This window comes from Cyprinus carpio, chromosome B7, assembly GCF_018340385.1.
Source record: "Cyprinus carpio isolate SPL01 chromosome B7, ASM1834038v1, whole genome shotgun sequence".
Taxonomy (NCBI): Eukaryota; Metazoa; Chordata; class Actinopteri; order Cypriniformes; family Cyprinidae; genus Cyprinus; species Cyprinus carpio.
Genome location: NC_056603.1, coordinates 9,018,184 through 9,040,211, shown reverse-complemented (window position 1 = coordinate 9,040,211; position 22,028 = coordinate 9,018,184). Strand labels below are relative to the sequence as shown.

General features: G+C 35.5%; 1 protein-coding gene across 3 annotated transcripts in view; it reads right to left on the bottom strand.

The window, feature by feature from the left end:
* Positions 1–2,005: 2,005 nt before the first annotated feature.
* dock11 (dedicator of cytokinesis 11) overlaps positions 2,006–22,028 on the bottom strand; it is a 64,797-nt gene continuing 44,774 nt past the window's right edge. For 2 of the 3 annotated variants that reach the window (XM_042727091.1, XM_042727092.1), the window contains 12 exons: positions 19,426–19,539; positions 15,968–16,183; positions 14,141–14,198; positions 13,180–13,286; positions 12,980–13,102; positions 11,618–11,731; positions 10,597–10,743; positions 10,121–10,331; positions 8,510–8,700; positions 7,333–7,430; positions 6,471–6,609; positions 2,006–3,124 (listed from right to left, as the gene is read on the bottom strand). In XM_042727091.1, the coding sequence (XP_042583025.1) occupies positions 3,035–3,124; positions 6,471–6,609; positions 7,333–7,430; positions 8,510–8,700; positions 10,121–10,331; positions 10,597–10,743; positions 11,618–11,731; positions 12,980–13,102; positions 13,180–13,286; positions 14,141–14,198; positions 15,968–16,183; positions 19,426–19,539 (1,608 nt within the window). In that variant the 3' untranslated portion in view covers positions 2,006–3,034. Of the gene's footprint in view, positions 3,125–3,317; positions 3,330–6,470; positions 6,610–7,332; positions 7,431–8,509; positions 8,701–10,120; positions 10,332–10,596; positions 10,744–11,617; positions 11,732–12,979; positions 13,103–13,179; positions 13,287–14,140; positions 14,199–15,967; positions 16,184–19,425; positions 19,540–22,028 lie in introns of all 3 variants that reach the window. The other variant, XM_042727093.1, reaches the window with a different exon arrangement.

The window sequence follows — 22,028 nt, the reverse complement described above, 5'->3', positions numbered from 1 at the left end:
TTAATAACAATTATTAACAAGTCATTGACAACCATAATTTCCAGCATGACAATAATTGTCATCAACATTTGTTGTTTTCTTAGACATAAACAACATTTGAAGGCCTAAACATTTTTTTTTTGTACAAATCAGTGCAGATAATACAAGAACTGCAACTCCTGCCTCCAACAGCTGACTTAAGATTGCATGATTTTGTCTTTAGATTTTTTTGACATATGAGGCATGTATCATGATGGATTAGTCATTTTAACGTTTAAGCTCCCAAAAATAATTTTATGGTCAGATCAGATACTCACAGTAAAACCTTGCATACATAACACAAGTGTATTATTATAGTAATCATCTCCAGTGTCCTACAGGGAACAAAACAGATTGTGTAAATCCACCTTGGACAAATTATATGGATATGGATTTTAAAAATGCATCTTTAATGATTCTAATGCAGAAGTGATAAATTCTCATTGGAGAAAAGTAGCAAATGTCCTCTGAAACCTGTTTTACGGACAAGTCACAGATTTTAGCTATCATTTTTTAAAGTATTTCCCCACAAACTGTGTGTGTGTGTTTGCGTGTGCATGTTTGGAGAGGAGAGCAGTAAGTGAAAACAGTGCTTTTCAAAAGAGCTGAGAAGAAACATCACCAAAGACATTTTCTTTAGAAATATTCACTTTATCTTATAAACTACAGACCACAGAGGAGGGAAAAAAAACATTCATACATGCTGACAAAACGAGAAGGAAATTATGAAACTAATCATCGGAAATGGCAGCTTGTCTCTCACTATCCTCTTAATAGCAAATTCTGTGTCCATTGCAGATGACTTTATTACTAGACCAGACAATGCAGACATTTTAACGATGACAACTGCTTGCAAATACTGCTTTGTCAATACTGTATATGTTTCAAAGTGCTCACACACACACTCAGTCACCCACACATATACATTTACAACAAATGGACAATTTCCTATATAAATCTACATATCCTCTGTTTTGCAATTTGCATATTCAGTGCAGCAAGGTCTGATAAGTGTTAACAGCATTTCTGAACATAAATCAGTCCTTGATAGGCTGTACTGGCTGTATCCATGAGCAGTTATTAGGACCAGCCCAACGATAAACAAAGGTTTACAATGGGAATTACAAACATCTGCTTAAACTGGATATCAATATGCTGTTACATTCTGCATTATTTCATTCCTTACGATAAAGTCAGCTATTCTCTACAATCATGGGGTATGCATTCATTTAAAAAAAACCTTTACATAGAACATCATTGCAACTCCAGATGGTTTAGTTCAATTTCATGACAGAAATTATGCAATGATCTTAGTTCAGTTTAACAAACGTGCAGCCAGTCAGTAACCACCGCACTGATGTTTCTACTGAAAATAGGGAAGAGGGACGGTGTGATTTGACCACATACAGTAGTAGCTAGTTTAAATTCTTCTTTTCGCCAGCAGACAGCAGGAAGACAGACGTCTTAAACTGACAACCACGTTTCTCCCAAATTACACAACATGCAGTTTGCACCAAGCATCAAACAGAATCAAGGGAAAAGTCAACAAACGAATATTATAATCAAGATTTTGCTCAGGAAAAAAATGTCAAAAAAAAAAAATCAAAAATTGTATAAATAATTTAAAAAGTCAAACTTTTATTGTACCATTGTTTTTTGAGTTGAAATAAACACAAGGTACCTTCCATATACCTTTTTGGAATCAAATGAAAGTCTGTAATGTGATTCATCTTGAAAGCTAGTTGACTTAGTTTATGTCTTATTATAACCAAGTCATTTTCTGAAGATACTGTCTACAGAGAAAATGAATAGCAAAAATACTTTTTTCAGAAAAAGTAGAATCAATGCCTCTGAAAATGGGCGTTCACTGTTGTGCTCTGTTGTGATCATTGTAATGCTATTTTTTACAATTTTGAATTTTATCATTCCGTACAATGATTCAGTTTTAGGCTTTATGATCACCTGCCATTTTCAGAAAATACAACTGTCAAAGTAAAAGTCATTTAATATGGAAATGTAGGCATATATGATCAACTGTCCATTTGATCTTTGGTGAATTGGGTGATCTAAGTACACTGCATGTTTTATTTCCAGCGGCATCCTTGCATTTTAAAATTGACAGTTTAGCTGAGATGCAAAATGGATTGTATAACAGAGAAAATGAACAGTCAAAATGTAATTGCATTGGTATCCCATTTTACTTTTAAATACAAGAAGAAAAAAAAATGATGGACTTGAATTTACACATCAATAATTGATTGGATCATGAAAAGTGGTCATATAGAGGGAAAAAGTCTATTTCCACCAAATGAAGAAAAATCTTTGGTAAATCATAAAAATGACATGTAAAGCTGATATTTATGCACAAAGAAAAGTTAAATTACAACATACCAAGACATAATTATGAGATAAAAAGTTAAAATTATGAGATAAAATCATAATTATGACAAAAACTTTATTAATTTATAATTTTTAATCACATAAATTAGGACTGTGTCATAATTTCGACTTTTTATGTCAGTTTCATCATAACTGATTTCAGTGCATTTTTTTCTTTTGTCTCATAATGACTTTTTATGTCAGAATTTCAAAGTTTTGTCAATTCTGACTCATGTCATAATTGACTTTATATCAATTTTGACCATCTCAACATAATGAGATGATATAATTTTTTCTTTTTATGTCATAATTATGACATACGAAACCATGACGTTTTTTTCTTATGTGGTGGAAACAGGTTTCCATAATGGTAAGAGAGTAAGAGCTGACAAACAAGGCGGCTTGGTGATGTGAGCCTAAAAGGAACATTGATGCAAACATGATAAGACCAGGAATGTGCATTAAGAAAGTAAATAGGGTGGATTCTGACTTCATTGTAAAAGCAATATTTACACAAACTCGCTGTACACAACAAGTAAAAACATGGCATTCTTGTAGCGTGATGAGATGTTTGCTGAAGGCCTAGAATCTTGATTTGTACATTTGGGTGCGAGGAGAGCTGATAGTCCATCAGGTTCTAGCTCAGTTCAGTGGAGGTTCCACTGATAGCACGGAACACATGAAGAGAGTTCTGCAGCAGGGAACGCATCATATCCTCCTGGAAGATCTGAGAGGCGGCAGATGAAAACAGGATGAGGATTTCCAAATGAAGTGAGAGATTTGGAGTCAAGTTATTAGCAGCTAACATGATCTCACTCACTCACACAAGTACAATTACGGGATATTTTCATAGGATATGGCAACTGCATGCACAAATATTTAAAAGGAGAAAAATACTTTTTTGCAACAAAAGCGGTTACCTAGAACTCAATCTATAGGACATGCCAGCATAATGAAGAGAAACAGAGACACATTAGAAGCAGAAGAAGTAGGACAGCATTATATTCACAATAACACCTCAAACAAAGAGAAGAAAAATAGCACTTTTCAACTGATTAATTTAGTTTAAACACCTAAGTACTTGTTTTAACCAGTGACCTACACATTTTGAAACAAATTACCACATTCTCACTTCCAGTAGCGGTTTTTAATAATCACGATGACACATTAAGCTGTAGCTACACAGGCAAACACTCGCTTGCTGTAATTCTGCTGTATAGAGAACTAATCTACTGTATTACCAAATGTCTTAATAGAAATGTATCCTGTCCTGACAGAAGATGACTGCTGTGCTGAAAGTACAGCTGTTTTCAAGAGCTCTGACATGTATTTAAAATAATTTGATGATGACGTGTGTGAGAGAAAGTACATTCACATACAGGAGAAGAGAACTGCCTGTGCATACAAATTTTGTATTTATACATCACATGAAAGCTGGATAAATAAGCTTTCCATTGATGTATGGTTTGTTAGGATAGGACAATATTTGAAAATCTGGAATCTGAGGGTGCAAAAAAATCTAAATATTGAGAAAATCGCCTTTAAAGCTGTCCAAATGAAGTCCTTAGCAATGCATGTTACTAATCAAACATTGAGTTTTGATATATTTACGGTAGGAAATTTACAAAATATTAATCTTTACTTAATATCCTAATGATTTTTGGCAATGTATTGTTGGCTATTGCTACAAATATACTCGTGCTACTCATGACTTCTTTTGTGGTCCAGGGTCACATATTGTAATGTATGATGTGAATAGAATTAATACTGTGCCTTTAAACTGTTTTTACTGTACAACTGTCAAACTTAAAGCATTTAAATAGTTTTAAGCTAATTCTAGCCAACGTACTTCTTGTTAAATTCACCAAGAAATGAAGTTCACTAATCAAGAAGACTAAATCAGATTAACTCAACACACTTCTATGGAAAAAGACAAATGCAACTGCTGTTTTTTTTTTTAAACTAAACTAGTGTTCAGCAAACCTAGTTTTTACAGTGTTCACTTACACTGTTTTTACAGTGTATCACTATAAACAATGTCTTAAACCAAACAGTAAACTTGAATTTAAAAAAACTGTCTGAAAATTTAATACATTCATCAATGCTCAAGAACCATGATTGTTTTAGATATAATATGACTGCTCTTTGGATTAAACTGTAAAAGGAGACTTAAAAAATGTGATGGCAAATAAATAATTGGAACTAGTGAAACCGGTCCTTAGTCAGGTTTGGAAAGCAAAGATCTGGGGTTTTGTGCTTCTAAAGAAAACCAGCAAAGTGCAAGTACAGGTCATGATAAAAAAAAAAAGGTCCTAAATGAAGGTTATTTTAAAATATCACTGTGGCAGATGAGTAAATCATTAAATAGTCATAATAACAAAGGTATTTGTTGTAGATGTCAATTATTCACGGTAAATTAAAACATTAATTTTGAAACCATGGAAATCTGCATTTCTATAAGATGAGTGTCAAATCACAAGGGTAAAATACAGAAAGACAGTTATTTGTAGCACACAAAAAACAACATGAAAGTGAAAAGTATTTTAAATCTTTCACTCTCAAACCCCTCAGTCAAGTGTGTCATCTCAGGACACAATCAACTGAGTGTGCAATACAAACCAGCACAAACCTGTTCCCCTTTTACTGTACAAGCCTAACAAACCTGTCTGCCAATCACTGCCTTCAAGCTCAAAGACCATGAAGGTTTTAAATAATATTTTTCTAAACCAGTGGACACACACAGAAAATTTGGTTTTTGGTTTGTTTACTGAAGGAAATGGCCACTTAGTCCATTTCCTGGAGTCTGCGTGGACAAGAGAATAGACTGATTCATCCTAATTCACTCTGTAATAGCTACAAAAATAAGTGCAACCACAAAAAACATCAAAACCACTACACAGGGTCCAAAGTTAGAACTTGGCAAGCAAACAAATGCTAGCAAAACTGCCACTAATATGTTAAAGGTGACCTTTTAACTTTTTAAGGAAGTGCATCACAGTGGAGATGGAATAAGACATAAATGAAAACCAATCAAAGAGAAATTACAATATTTCAGATTTTCACACATAATCAGGAAGAAAAAAAGTGTTTTTTTAGTGTTTTTTTTTAAATAACTCCTTAACTTAGTGTGGCAATACATTTCTGGGGTTTACCAAAAGGCACTGAAACAAAAAATGAGGAACAATGTCATGATGGGTCAACATTTTCATAAGAAGTGGCATAGAGGCCATCAGATACGCAACAGTCTGAAAATCAAATGAAAAGCAGCTACAAAGAGCAGATGTTACCACTGCCAGTTAGATGGCACCGATCAATGAAGGCTTTAAAATCGGAAAGTTGATCTAAAGTTTCAACAAACATGAAAAACAGATAATACACCAAATGATCTAGAAAGCAGTTTAATGGAGTCTGTATGTTAAGCAGTTTGGGCTGAACAGGGTTATTTTAGTTAGTTTAGCTTTATTTAGTTATTTCTGGGTTATTGTAGTAGTATTTTAGGCACTTTTTGAATACATTTTTATTTCTAGGTTTTCATTTTAGTTAACATTTTAGTATTTTTGTTGTGTTTTTGGCTTTTTTAACTACATACTCTTTAGAGCCTGACCGATATGGGTTTTTTGGGGGGCCCCTACCGATATTAGGGAGTTAAAAAAAAAAGACCGATACCGATATATCGGCCGATATTCTTTATGTGTTGGCTATATTATAGCACAGTATAGTCAAAAGTTTGGACACACTTCCCATTCGTGTGTCCCAACTTTTGACTGGTACTATATATAGAACACTGTATATATCCTACATAAACAGAATATATAGAATATATATACATAAACACACGGCTAAATGATATATCGGTCGGGCTCTAAATGAATAATGAAAACTAATACTATCCAAATGTTGCTGAAAAATATATTTCAGTTCGAGCTAATTTTGTTTCAAGTAACAAATATTATTTTATGCTTTTAGATTTAGTTCACAATAATAACTCTGGGGCTGAATTAATTGCAGAAATTTGTTTTATAGAAGTAGAAAGAAGAACAAGAACTAAGAATCTGATGACCATTCAAACATACCTGCTCGTGGATGATATCAGAAAGTTCTTTCACCATGCTTTTGAAATTAGCCTTTAGTTCCTCGTGATACTCATACTGATCCTCCTTAATGAGTCTCTCGTTAATGTCCAGAGCCATGCTGCATGCATTGACAAATTGCCTGCAACACATATAACCAAACAACTGAGCATAACCGAAACAATAAAAAAGTAGCAGAAAATATATTGTTATAGTGTGTGTTCATATAATTAGTTTTAACATGTTATGTGTAGCTAGTAGTTAAATGCAAAAGATTGGTTTGATTTAGGTTGACAGTTTTCTAGGGTGGAAAATGCACATGTATTTATTTAAAAAACAAAAACGGTCATATAAATGTCATTGCAAGTGCTATAAACACAAATACCATTTACAAGAATAAGATGCCTTGGTATGATAACCAATACATTCCTGCAGCATGGCAAGTTGATACATGCTGCTGAATAAACAGAGACTGCAGTCGGTTGCTTCCTGAACATGGCTCACTTCAGCTATTTTTAGTAGATTTACTATTCTCTTGAAATTAAAGTTCTCAAGAAGAAAGTGTAAAGACTTTACCAGATGAGCCAATTGTTTTTTATAATAGGCAAAAGTAGAAAATCTACTAACAAACCAAAATAATATAAAGCTCACTGATAAGAGATTACAGATATTTGGATTGACTGTTCACATACATATCCTACTTCAGAAACCATGTGTCTATGTATGTTGGCAAGATTCCTTTTAACTCTTGTTTTACAAAACCATGCAAACCATTTTTTTTGTTATGTAGCCACACAGGTATCTGTTCCCTTTCTAAGTTCAACAAACTGCAAAAGTAATTCCAGCATACCCGAACACCACATACCTGAATATTTCCTTGAGCTCCTTAACTTTTTTACTGGACTGACCAGATTTGGATTCATCCAGAAAAGCTCGGGCATAGGCCATCGGTCCCGCGTTCACCTATAAGCCCAAAATCAGTAGAAGATGCATGAAGTGATTGCCTGCAAATCACTACCAATGAAAAGACTGCTCAGCAACTGTGTTTACAATGCACAAGAATATTTTGATACACTTAAAATGTGGTCATATTAAAACAATATTTTTTTTCCTGTTACAGGTTAACAGGAATTTTGTTTTGCATGAGGGAAAAATTGGCTTGCATGTAATTGCCTTTATTGACATTTGGTCAATCAACACGTGTGTCTTTGAATCACTGGAGTCAAGACTGAAGAAAAATCATATCAAAATATCCTGTTCATTGTAGAGGCATAATGTAAAAGCAGCTCATTCTGTTTAATATAATGTGGGGGGAAAGCTGATTTAATTGGGGAAAAAAAGCCTCATGGCATTACAGTCATTTGACAAGCAAATTGTAAAAAAAAGTTAATTAAAGAAAAACTCAAAAGTAACAGTATTACAGTTTAAAAAACTGTAATGAAATGTTTATTTATATATTTTTATTTAAACCAGTTTAAACTTGAGGCAGTATAACAAATACAACCATTATTTAGAAACATATTGTAAATAATAATTAATAATAATTATTATATAAATATTAATAGTTTTTCATAGTGCATTTATGAGAATGAGATTTCTTGCATTACAGTAAAGAGAAATTTGGTTAACTGTCATGAAAATAATGTCACAAAAATAAAATTATGCTTTGCTTGTACGTCACTAAACATTGTTCTGTTTCTCATGATATTGATGCATTTATTGCATTATTTGATCAAAAATACAGTAAAAACATGTTGTAATACTGTGAAATAATATAGCAAATTTCAATAACTGTTGCTATGTTAACATATTTTACAGTATAATTTATTCCTCTGATGCAAAGCTGAGTTTTCAGCATCATTACTCCAGTCTTCAGTGTCACATGATCCTTCAGAAATCATAAATAATCTAATATGCTGATTTGCTGCTCAAAACACACTATATAAATCTCTTAACTGTCACTATTGAGCAATCAGTCTAATGCTTTCTCTTTGAAACAGCAGTGTGCTAAAAGGTCCCAGGTGTGTAATGCATACTAGTACCTGCACACTAACACAGCCTTGGAGTTTGAGTTGAAGTGTTTTCATGTTAACCTCCTGATTAGAGCAGAGCTTAGTGAGTTCAGTGCTCCTCTCTTTCATCTCATCTATTGCTACATCAATCGGCTTCAGCTCCAAGTGCTTTTCTCCCACTACCTTAATGCGCTTCTTTACATAGGGAAATGAGTTCTCCGCTGTAGACACAAAAAACATGCAAACACACACACACGCAGTCAACAAATCGATATTATTTTGATCCTGAACACAAACAACATCACCAAAACAAAATATAGCAGTCGTGATCTGATAGTGGCATCTCCAATTTTTAAATTTGTGACTGACTGTCAATTACAGCCAGCGAGTTCACAGTTAGCCACACACCTGCTGTTGTCAATATTGACTGTTTGAAGAAGCCGTCTGAAAAGAGTCATTATCTAAGTGATATTTTGTGATCGCTCACAAAAGTTGTCACTCAAGTGCGTGCCAGTTTGTAGAATAGGCAGGTTTTGGCCCATGGGGAACATGTCATTGCCATTGTACGTGGAAAACGCTTTTTCTTAGCTTCATCAATTATTAAACCAATGCTATACAGTATTAAACGCATGACATTTTTTTGGGTTATGAAGATGAATGCTGCAACTAGCCTGTTCACACAATAAGGGCCACATACACACTAGTTTTCAGGAATGACAACCACATTTAAATGTGTGAGTGAATACCACAAATGAAACATAAGTCACTTTTGAAATTGTTATGATTGACACAATGGTAACCATAGCAATGCTTCCGAGTTTTGCAATGTTGACTAAACCACCACTCATTGATGCACTGTTTTGTTTCCGCACAGAAGGCTGATATGTGTTTAAATGTCATTAACGACTAGTTATTCAGTTAGAGAATCAGAATGAGAGTTTAAACACCTGATAAAAACATTACATCCACACCACTCCATCAATTCATTTCTTGTGAAGCAAAAAGCTGCTTGTTTTCAAGAAATATTTTTTTTTTCTGGCTGTACCCATAACATTGCTTTCTCTACTGGAAAAGTAATCTAATCTGAATCAGGAGGGAAATAGGCACAGACCAAGAACTGTTTACAAGCAAAAACAGTCTATAACCGTTCTAAACGAATATGTTGGAGGTTTTGATATGAGAGGACACCAGAGACTCTATGGACTCCTGTTTTGGTTTGTTAAAGTTAAAAACACCTTAATGATAGATTTGTTTTCTACAAACATGCAGCCTTTCAGTTCACAGTGCATTAATTGATGGATTGGAGTCATGTGGATGACTTCTGGATTGTTTTAATCAGCTGTCTGGCCTCTTATTCTGACGGCACCCATTCACTGCAATGGATCCATTGGTGAGCAAGTGATATGATGCTAAATTTCTCCAAATCTATTCCGATGAAGAAACAAACTCATCTACATCTTGGATAGCCTGAAGAGAAGTACATTTTCAGCAAAGTTTCATTTTGGGGTGAACTATTACTTTAAGCACTAAAGGGCGAAGTGAAGATACAAAGGAGAGTTGATGTACAAGTTGCAAAAATGATTCAGATTGCAGATGATGCACTAGGAGCAATGCCAGATCTCCAGCTGTCTGCATACTTACTGGTAAGTATCGTTCGCCGCTTACACTGTTCCTCAACCCCTCCTTGTTTCTTTCCCGTTAGCGTGAATGGAGTCTCGAAGACAAAACGCTGAATGTTGTGGCACTTTTCGAAGTCTGTTTTCCTCTCCGCCAGTTCTTTCTCATCAAAGTAGGGCTTGACAAATGTGACCTGAATGTAGGCAAACTTTGGATCCAGATCTTTCTGGTTAACCTGTGGATAAGATAAGCAAGTCCGTGTGTGGTTTCGTTTATTTAAAGAAAGTGAGACGGTTCACTATGAAACTTAATACGAATAAAGATAATGCTTAGTAGTTTTGAATACACAAAAACACGCAAAGACTGCAAGCTAGACATTTGTTTGCGCTTAACATAAACAAGTCTTTCCTGGACGATGAGTGAAATGAGCTGCTCTTCACAGTCATTTCGGGAGAATACAGGAAGCTGGAGAGTTAAACAGAAATTGTATGATTTCTTACTTTGTTGGAGTCTTGGATGATTTTGACATTCTCAGCTCCAAACTTTTCTTCGTAGAGACTTATGAGACGAAGGGAAATTTCAGGCAGCGTTGTGAGCTTTGGCTCTTTGTAGATGTATTCTTTTCCATCCTCTTCTTCAAAGAAGCCCTGAGGTCCAAAAACAAGTACATACACTGAAAACTGGAAGAATTACAGAACTGCAGACACTTTGTTCTTCTGAGACAGACAAAATACACACCAACTGCATTAACATACAGACATCTGTTTCCACATCCCACTGAGAAAAAATGTGGGAAAATGTCCCTCACATACAGTGTATGCATTGGTTCCTCCTCACATCCCCTTCCTTCCCCTCACACAGCTCACTCAGAACGGTCAGTAGTAGAATATGATGTTCTACATGAATGCAAGTGATATTTACAGTCATGTTTGTAGACTAAAAGGTAATACAGATCCTAAGAGTTAAGAGATATTTTGCTCACTGTAGAGAGTGTGCCCTTTCCCAGTGTCTTTCATGTTTAATTCCAATTGTTAGTCTCCATCTCAGAGGATGTTTGTCTTGGTCTGAGGTACTCAAGGAAATGTTGCAAGAGGATCAGGGCGATTCTCTAGCCAAAAAAGCCTGTGGTGCATGTCTCTTCACTTAATACTATGTTTTTTCTAAGGTCAGGTATGCATATTTTACTTCTAGATTAATCTTTGAGAATTTAATGGTTTGAATTGATATGATTTGATATTTTTGAAGTGGATATGTAATTGGCATAAAACATATTTACCTGACTGATAATAAATTGTTACATTTGATTTTATTCTGTAATTATTGACTCTAGTAGACTACGTTGTATCCTTGTTAGCGACATGAGCTAACAAGCCTGGCAAAGCCTCAGATACTGGAATCTCAAAGCCTGGCGATGTCTAGAGATACATCGTATCAATGGTTTACAATTTTGGCAAGTGGTAGCTAAAAGCAAGTCAAAGCTGAGCTCGTCGAATCGTGTGGCATGTTATCGTTTGAACTCACCTGCCCATAAAAGGCGACTCTAAAGTAAGTCCCCAGCAGACGTCGGCCGGACTGCATCACCTCTAATATCTTTGCATAAGCTCGCTGCAGTGTGTCATACAATCGCCTCAGTTTCTACAGGAGAAAGACACACAGTTATGCGTTTACATCCGCGCTGTAAAATGTACTGTCAAAGTTTTCCTTTCTTTTAAGCTTTTTTCACCTTTGTTTGCATAATATGTAGACCAGTTTTTTAACAGATGACTTTTTTTACGTTTACTAACGCCAATTTCAGGACATGATCAATCATTTATCAGCTTTTGAGCGATGCAATAACTATCACACACATTTGTTGTTATTTAAAGGAGTGAAACAACTCAAGATGGTGCATCCAAGTCTATGATTTGCATGCATGTCTGTTGGTAGAAACGGTTTTAAACAAAGAACAGACTTCTGGAAGGATCAAAATTCTCATGATCACGCTGGCACTGTGGTATAAACTTTCCATGTCGAAGAGTTTGTTTATGAATGGCTTTCCAAAAAGTGGCTATAGAAGGCAGAGGATGACGTCTCTTAATCACTTCACAGAAGGATTCTTACATTTACAAAATGTGTGGTTTATGCTAACAAGTGCTTGCCTAGTCATTGCTATGAGGTTGCTGTGCTGTGCTTACTAGCATGCAGTGCTGTTATCATGAACTAAAACGAAAAAGTATTAAAAGCAGAAGTTATAACAATTCAGCAATAAATAAATGAAAATAACAAATGTTGCCTTGGCAGCCAACTTAAATCTGTTTAAGTTCCAGTATAAAAATTACTACAATTAAAAAAAAAAAAAAAAAAAAAAAATTAAAGTTAAAAATAAATATTTAAAATAAAATAAAAAAATGACAAAAGTACATAAAGTTACCAAAAATATATTTTCAATATAATTTTTTTTTTTTTTAATGTTATTAAATACTATAAAAGTATATAAATAGTACTAAAATAATACTTTTAGGTATCTATGATATTCTGGTCTCTAGATATGTAGGGAATTTTTTTATACTTCATTCAGAAATCATACTCTTAATGTCTCCACATTATCTGAGAAGTGGAAGTGAAACAGATCAAGGTTGTGTTCATAATGACTGATAATGCTCTCACCGACTGACTGAGCTACTTCATACCTTTTACATCTGATCGGAGTGTGCTTATGCTTTCTAAGAGTTTGGTAATTGAGTAATGAGCTTCAGTCTAGTAAAAAAAAAAAAAAAAAAAAAAAAAACACAGGTGCCACAAAGTCTTATAGTCACAGCATTGTGTAAGAAAAGAATTGGGCAACTAGCACTTGCCAAAGGAAAGTGAGCACATTTCTTGAACCTGCATAGCATTGTTTCTCACCTCAAACTCGTGCCGCTTCTCGTAAACTGGAATGATGAGTCTCGCAATGTGTGTTATGAGCTCAAACCTCTCGGCTTTCCACAGACCCTCCACACACACCTCTAACTGCTCTACCAGGACATCCTGTCACACAAGTACAACTCAACTTTCACAAAGGCATCTTTTGACTTGGTCATCAAACATATTCCGGCGTGGTTTACCTCAGTGTAGTACACATCTTGCATCCCTGCGTCTTCTTTCATAGCTCCTTCTTCATCGATGTTCTGGGTGATTTTCTTAAAAGCTGCCAGTCCATTTGGGAACAGCTCTGAAACAATAAGACAACAGAATATATCCCACTATATTAAGACTAGCAAAAACTTTTAATACTGTATTCAACACATACGGTATGAATTAAAGTACAAGACAGTACAACTACCGGCAGTGTATCTGTTGGTTTATCATTTAAATCTAATAAAATTGTAAATGGTTTTGCTTGAAAAGTGTGCCATGCTTCATTAAAATAAAGATGTCAAAGAAGGTCTGACATTAACACATGTTCATCTTATCATGCTTTTTTCTTGTGTGTGTAAATACAGTTTGGGACCACGGTTCATAAGGTATTGCATTATTAAAGATTACTCATGAAAACCTGATGATTAGGATTCTAAAATAACTGCATCACTGTTACCAGTACATGACTTCTGAGAAACGTACAGCAGTCCTTTAAACAATGCCATTTTTATCTCTGGTTTCTAGTTATGCAAATTTGTGGGACATGTGACATTCTTTGAGTTTTACATCATAGAAGTCCAGGAAGGAGCAAACCTCTAAACTGCTAGCAGTTAACAAAATCTGTTTGGAATTTAAAAATGTCCATTTTTGTAAAATGGACATTTTGTGTTTATGAATGCTTTATTTAAAATAAAAATGGAAGAGAAAGAAACAGGTTTCAAATGCCATCCACAATACTCCAGACACATTGTTTGAGACTTTGCATTGCCATTTGCATTGTGCACCACAAAATAGAAATAGGATAGTCAAGTGTTTGTCCTGAGCAAGACCATTATTTGCATGGGGAAAATGAGGGAAATTACATGAGCCACAGGTATTTATTGTTTTTGTGTAAAATACAGTTATGGATGATTTTTAGGACAAAAAACAAAACCTTTGCAAACTTACTTTTCCTGTGCAAATACTCTGCCACCAATGCAGCAACATGAACATTACACATAGCAGCCTGCGAAAATACAAGAGCAGAGAAAATAAGGTTCACATCACTAAGAAAACAAATCTCACACACAATGAACTGAACGTATGCCCAACTATGTCAACTGATTAAGAGGTATAGTCCAATCAAAAATGAAAACATGCTGAAAATGTTCTCACCCACAGGCTATCCAAGATGTAGATGAGTTTGTTTCATCGTAGGAACAGATTTGGAGAATTTTAGCATTATATCACTTGCTCACCGATGGATCCTCTGCAGTGGATGGGTGCCATCAGAATGAGAGCTGATAAAAACATCACAATAATCCACATGACTCCAGTACATCAGTTAACGTCTTGTGAAGCAAAGACGTTGTTAAGAAACAAATCCGTCAACACATTTTAAACTTATATTTGACACATATTTTCACCAAAAATGAAAGCGAAAAAGGTAAAATGCCTTAATGATGGATTTATTTCTTACAAGGATGCAGCTTTACATTCACAGGAAAAAAATTGATGTACTGGAGTTGAGCGGATTACTTGTGATGTTTTTATCAGCTCCCATTCTGACGGCACCCATTCACTGCAGAGGATCCATTGGTGAACAAGTGATGTAATGCTAAATTTCTCCAAATCTGTTCTGATAAAAAACAAAAACAAATCCACATTTTTGATTACCTGAGAGTGAGTAAATTGACATTTTTGGGCAAACTATTCCATTAACTATCCCCTTTAATTTGTTCTAGGGCATGCACTGCACAAGAACTACTGTTATATAATTTTTCCATTGTTGGATGTATTCCCTGTATGTGATTAAAATAGAAATATTGGAGAATGCCGGCAAGGAAGTGACCTTTACTCCAATTCAGTTCCTGTTTTTATTCTGTGGGTGATATATTTACATGAATAATAAAACACTGCTGCTAACCTAAACATATCAGAAGAGTACGGAACAGATTAAGCCCAATGATCAAGGCTTGACCCCTGTTCAGTTCACAGGTGCAATTACAAAGTTTGTTTAAAGGATAACCTAAACGTTTCGACCAGGAGGTGGTTTCCAGAGGGTTGCTCGCCATTAATTACGGCCATAAAATATAACCGATTTATGTGATGCAACTGAAATCTCCAAACAGGCGGTTCAAAACAAAAATAGGGAAAGGTGAAAATACTTAAAAAAGTTAAAAAAAATAAAAAAATAAAAAAACATTTAGCAAATGCTTTATAAAGTATTAAAGTCTGACAACATATATTGTGCCCTTGTAAGATTCTGTCTATAGACTAAAGTTAGTTGAATGAGTGTTAGAAAAACTTTTCAACGCCTTCTATAAAAGTAAAATGAAATGTATTTTTTAAAATGTATCAATAGATCAGACTGTACCAGAAAAGATGTTAAAATCAAGAATGGAAGCTGATGGTTGAAAAAAAAAAAAAAATGGCATTTGGTTTTTATATTAACCGATGCAAATTTATTGGTAATACAATTGAAAACTGAATGAAACAATGTATGACATATTATGATAAACATCAGAAAAACAAAGATCGCGTTTCCTCTGAAATTTCCACCGTAAAGCACATGATATGATCTGCAGGCCGTGTGCAGAATGGCATTCAGTGTATACTTACAGCTTCAGGGCGAGGTGGGGCGTAAAAATGGCCTACAGGCATTATGACTGAGCATTGAGCAAGTATCTAATTTCAATGCAGAATGGGTTGAGGCCAAAACAAGTTGACACGGAGCCTTTCCAATGCACCTGTACCAACAAAACAACACTGCCTCACATGCTCAAAATAACACACCTCAGAGAAGTCTCCATTCTTGCTGTGTGCTCGTGCCATGCTGTCCAGCCAGGTCCGCCGGAGCTCTGGAGTGCTGGCGTATGATCGGGCGAGACTGTACTGAAGGTCAAGCAGCATTTCTGGGTCTTTTTCATGCTCACGCATCTGAGCAGTGGCCATCAAAACTGTACGAATTCTCATCGTCAGACCCTTCACTTCAGATGGAAACGTGGTGGTCTGGGGAGATATATAGAAGATATAGATTCCAAAGGTTAACATATATTTGCCGAGAGAAGCAAAAATACTGTGCAAGGCATTTTAGCACACTTAGCGGCTGTTCACACAAGTCACATTCCTCTGTGCTATTTTTAAAATTCCTGCTCTATGCAAATTTTTTTTTGAAACCATGTCTTGAATGACTTGCATGTCAAGTCATGAACACTGAATCATATTCTTTTAAACGATTAGTTCACTTCCAAAGTTTCCTAATAATTTACTCACCCCCCTGTCATCCAAGATGACATCCATGTCTTTTCTTCTTCAGTTGAAAATAAATTTAAAGGTTGGTTGACTGTGATTTCACTTTTTTAACGTTAGTTAGTGTGTAATGTTGCTGTTTGAGCATAAACAATATCTGCAAAGTTACGAAGCTGAAAGTTTAATACAAAATTATTATTATTATTTTTTTTTTAATTATGGCAGTTTAATGCCTACAAATATGGCTGGTAGGGACTACAACGAGTTACTTTCCGGGTTTGTGATGTCACAAATTTACATAAATTTACATAAACCCCATTCCCGGGAACATGCAACGAAGGGGCGGGGCCATGTTGCGCTGCTTTAGAGAAGAGGAAGAGTTGTTGCCATGCCCTCAAAACTAGGGGTGCATGAAAAATCTATTCATATATGAATCGCGATTCTGGCTTCTAACGATTCTAATGGATTCACAAGTTTCAAAACCAATGTTCTGAGGGAGGGGCTTCATCAAACCAGGAAATCATCAGAGCATTCATAGGAGAAGGGACAAAGCAACAGAGAGTGTAGAATAAAGGTAAATTATGTTAAAAATAAAGTTATTTTTTTTTTTATTAGTTTTTTAAACGAAGCAATAGTCACAATGTTAGACTGCACCCCATAAACACAATCAAGCCTAGAAAAAAAAAAAAAAAAAAAAAACACCGGTCAACCACCCCTTTAAGGTTTTTGAGGAAAACATTTCAGGATTTTTCTCCATATAGTGGACTTCAATGGGGGCCGATGGGTTAAAGGTCCAAATGGTCTTTAAAGGGCTCTACACAATCCCAGCTGAGGAATAAAGGTCTTGTGAAACAACTGATTATTTTCTAAAAAGTAAAAACAAAAATGTATATACTTTTTAACCACAAATGCTCATCCTGCACTAGCTCTGTGATGCGCATGCACGACTTCATGCATTTCATAATCACGTTGGAAAAGTTACGCAAGGTTAGTTCTTCATCGATGTACTTTAGTTCAAAAAGGTAGGGCAGGAAAAAACTCCATCTGATTTTCTCCTCCAACTTCAAAATAGCCCTACACTGTTGTTTTACCTTTTTTTGTAAAGGGCTTTTGACTTTTTTTGCACATTCGCTTCTGCCTACGTACTTCTGCCTACGTCACACGTGACCTTTAACAACGTACAGTAAATACGCAATGCTTGAGGTCGAGCTAGTGCAAGATAAGCATTTATAGTTAAAAAGTATATCATTTTTTATATATAAATTAGTGACCGTTTGGCTAGGTAAGACCCATATTTCTCAGCTGGGATCGTGAAGAGCCCTTTGAAGCTGCATTGAAACTGTAATTTGGACCTTCAACCCATTGGCCGCAAAAACTTAATTTCTTTAAAACTGAAAAAAGAAAGACATACTTTATCAGATCTTTTGAAATCCTGAGATGCATTCGACATCCCACTGATATTGTTTTGATCCTAGTTTTACTTTTCTGGCATACAACCTTTATTGTTATTAAGTCTATTATTTAGTCTATCACTATTATATATATATATATATTTTTTTTTGTATCTTATGTTTATGGACAGATCCTGGGCTCTGCTGTAAACAGTTAAAACTGTTTAATAAATAAAGAATAAAAAAAATGCATCCACTGCATGTTGGTGTTTTTTGGAGCTCAACAATGTGTTCTTTGTGTGCGAATGGCTTTGTTTTGAAAAGTGGTGGGAAAGTGGTGCGGGACTGTGGTTTTTTGCAATAACATTGAAAAAAATGTATTTTCTGTATTCAGAACATGACATCTGCCATTTATTACACAACTCTCTGAAATACTTGATTCTTAAAGGGATACTCCATCCCAAAATGAAAATTTGGTCATTAATCACTTACCCCCATGTCGTTCCAAACCCATGAAAGCTCTGTTTGTCTTCGGAACACAATTTAAGATATTTTGGATGAAAACCGGGAGGCTTGAGACTGTCCCATAGACTGCCAAATAAATAGCAGTGTCCAGGTCCATAAAAGGTATGAAAGTTGTTGTCAGAATACTCCATCTGCCATCAGACGTGCAATCTGGGTTATATGAAGCGACGGGAATAGTTTTTGTAAGCGAAGAAAACAGAAATAACGACATTAATCTACAATTCCTTTGTGTCTCTATATCACCGTATGCTGCGTATGTGTTTCTGTATCATCCGCGCCACAAGGATGCACTTATTCTACGTGTATTTAGCTTTGATTTGAAAGAAAACAGTGCATCCTTGTGGCGCGGATGACTGTTGACAAAGGAATTGTTGAACAAAGTCGTTATATTTGTTTTCTTCGACAAACAAAAAGTGTTCCCGTCAATTCATATAACCCAGATTGCACGTCTGATGGCAGATGGAGTATTCTGACGATGACTTTAATAACCTTTTCTGGACCTTGACACTGTTATTTATTTGGCAGTCTATGAGACAGTCACAAGACTCCCGGTTTTCATCAAAAATATCTTAAATTGTGTTCAGAAGACGAATCGAGCCTTTATGGGTTTGGAACGACATGGGGGTAAGTGATTAATGACAAAATTTTCATTTTGGGGTAGAGTATCCCTTTAAAAACCCTGTTGCTACTCGAAGCTGTACAATCTGTCGATAAAACAATATAAAGACAGGCAGATGTGCAATAATTCTAGGCAATTGTTTGTTTGCGTACGCTTTCGGTAGTATAAATACAAGTAGTCTATGTCCATGCTGTCCGTGTACGCGTCTGCAGACTTGTGAGAGCATTCACAATGGAAGCGTTTCTACAGCGTCATAGCAGCAGCTCCAAAGCTACATTTTTCTTTACAAAAACAAGTATATGTACACATAAATTATGAAAAATATGCTTTGTTTTCTAATGGATTTCAAAGAGTTTTGAGGATATTTACCGCCCATAAAACAGCCCCTTAGTGAATATAATGTATGAAAAAAAAAAAAAAGAAAAAAAAAATGGACTGCAAATTCCTGCTTGCATTCTCTACTGCACCTTCATGGCTTTATCACTGTTGGCAAAGTTGTTGATGATGGACAGTGACTCCTGGAAACGTGAGCTGCCGGTAAGTGCCACATCAGCGATAAGCTGGCTCACAGCGATGATGATCTAATGGTCAGAGAGGAAACAGACAAAATATACAGTCTTGGGTCACACAAGAACAAGCACAAGTTAGTGTACTTGTTTAGCAAGGGGACAAAATTGTCAGTGAAATTCATGCTTGAGATTCGAAAAAAGAAGAGTGGAGAGAAAAAGATAAATCAAGGAAAATCTAACATATGAACATAATATTTTTACCATCCATTAAGCTGAAATTTATGCAAATGTATTATGCAAAATAATACAGCCAGTATGAAAATATAATTGAATTGTGTGTAGAGACATAAACTGCCAGCAATGAAATTTGCCTTGGCAAGACATCTTATTTCACAGACATCTAAAATGTCATTTCCATCACAGGATGCTATTAAACACAACACATTATGCGAGATAAGGTGGAAATGACAGTGTACATCCAAGGTTTTCTCGTGATGCTTTAGGGTGTGTTTGCATTACACTGTTTTTAACTAAAAATGGAAAAAAAATATGTTTTTGTCATCCATTCACAAGACGCATGTCATTGCTGTATACATGCACCCTTATATTTACTGTTAGACATTGTAATAAGACAAATTAAATGAAAGTGTGAAAAGTGAGTTCATTTACTAAAAGCCCTCGAGGCCTAATCTCTATAGCAATAATAGCTAAAGGAATGCCCTCATACAGCACATTAGGTTTCACGGAGCGAAAGTGCAACCGAACAAAAACAAACAGTTTATGGTATAGAAGATAGATCTAAAAGCAATGCGAATTTAGTGATAAAATTTGCTTTTATTTATGAGGGTGCAACTGAAATGTATATTAGAAATCAAAAAAGAAAAGTTGTTGCTTTGCATTGAGTAGAAATGATGCAGATGCCTTAAGACACATGAGAGAGTGGTATCTAGCTGAAGTACAAGCAAGTGAATGTGGTTTGACCTGTCTCGCTGGCACTATGAGGTTTTATTACGCCATGCAGACTGCATCACATGCTTACGCACCTTGAGCAAACCTTTTCTGCATTTGATAAGGACGCATTCAAAGACATTAAGACACCTAGCCTGTCTATGTAACATCAGATAAACAGAAATGATCTAATGCTTGAGACACACCGGATCGCACGCAAGTCAGTACGCACAAACACGACATTAAATTGGTCAACAAGTAAATTTTTACAAAATAAATGTTTCAAATAAACGCTGTGGTTTTGAAATTTTCCATTCTTCAAAGAATCCTGAAAAAAAGTATTTACTTGTCTTTTGAACACACACACTCTCACGATTCGCTAAACTAAAGTGGACCAAAAAGAGATCTAACTCCAATTTCAAAATCCTGAATAGTGTAAATGAAAGAAAGCTGGGTGTTTATTGTCTATAAATAAGGTTTATGAGTTTTCATAAAGTGTGAAAACACCCTTACAAGCAATGTAGAGCTGCGGATCATTTGACATTTCTAGTTACTGCACCTCACATTCTTATTAGCTGATTCTAGACATACTTGACTCAGTCATGTGATCTGCAAATATTTTAGGATTTTACTGAGTGGTAGTGTACATTTCAAGATCCAGATTCAGTCATTTCACTTTTGCTAACAATACAAGTTAAGTTCTATCCAACGCCCGCCGTCAATTAACACTAGAAATAATTTTGACCCAAATCAACCCTCTCAAGTTTGCAAAAACAAACTAAACTTGTTTATAGTAATGCACTAATGGGCAAGACATTACACCGGGATAAACATTACAATAAACACACTGCTTCAGAAGTACAGTATAACAACAACAGGCTTTGTTTGCATTCCTATAACAAATGAAATATGGTGCTACCAAGACTAAAGTCCCTAGTGAAAATTCTGAAACTTTATGACCACTGACAGCTGCCGTTTTGCCTAATATTTGCCTTAAATATTTTGCCTTAAAGGGGTCATATGATGCTTTTTTTAAAGATCATTATTTTGTCTATTTGGTGTAACAGAATATGTTGACATGCTTTAATGTTCAAAAAACACATTATTTTTCAAACACTGTACATTATTGTATGTCCTCTAAGTCCCGCCTCTCTCAAACGCATCGTTTTCTACAAAGTCCCTCCTTCTGACGAGAGCAGTCTGCTCTGATTGGCCGACTGACCCAGTGCATTGTGATTGGCCGAACACCACAAGCACTCGTAGGAAATGTAACACCCCTCTCCATAATCACAAGCTTCATCTTTCAAAATAAATGTGAAGACAGTTTATAATGTCCTTAGTTTTACCATCAGTTCAAGCCCGAAAGGGGAACAGAGTCACGTGACAGACACAGTGATGAAGCTCCTATGTGTTTGCAGTACACAAGCCACGGACGGTTAAGACAGCTGACTCTACTGTGGGCGTGTTTGAATGAGCCGTTTCAGGGGGGCGTGGCAGAGTCTTAACATTTGTAAAGAATATCTCTTTGGATTTGAGACTTTAGTCTTTGCAAATTTACTTCCTCATGCACCAAGAGCTTGTAACACTCCAAAGAGAAAGGAAAAACTGAAATA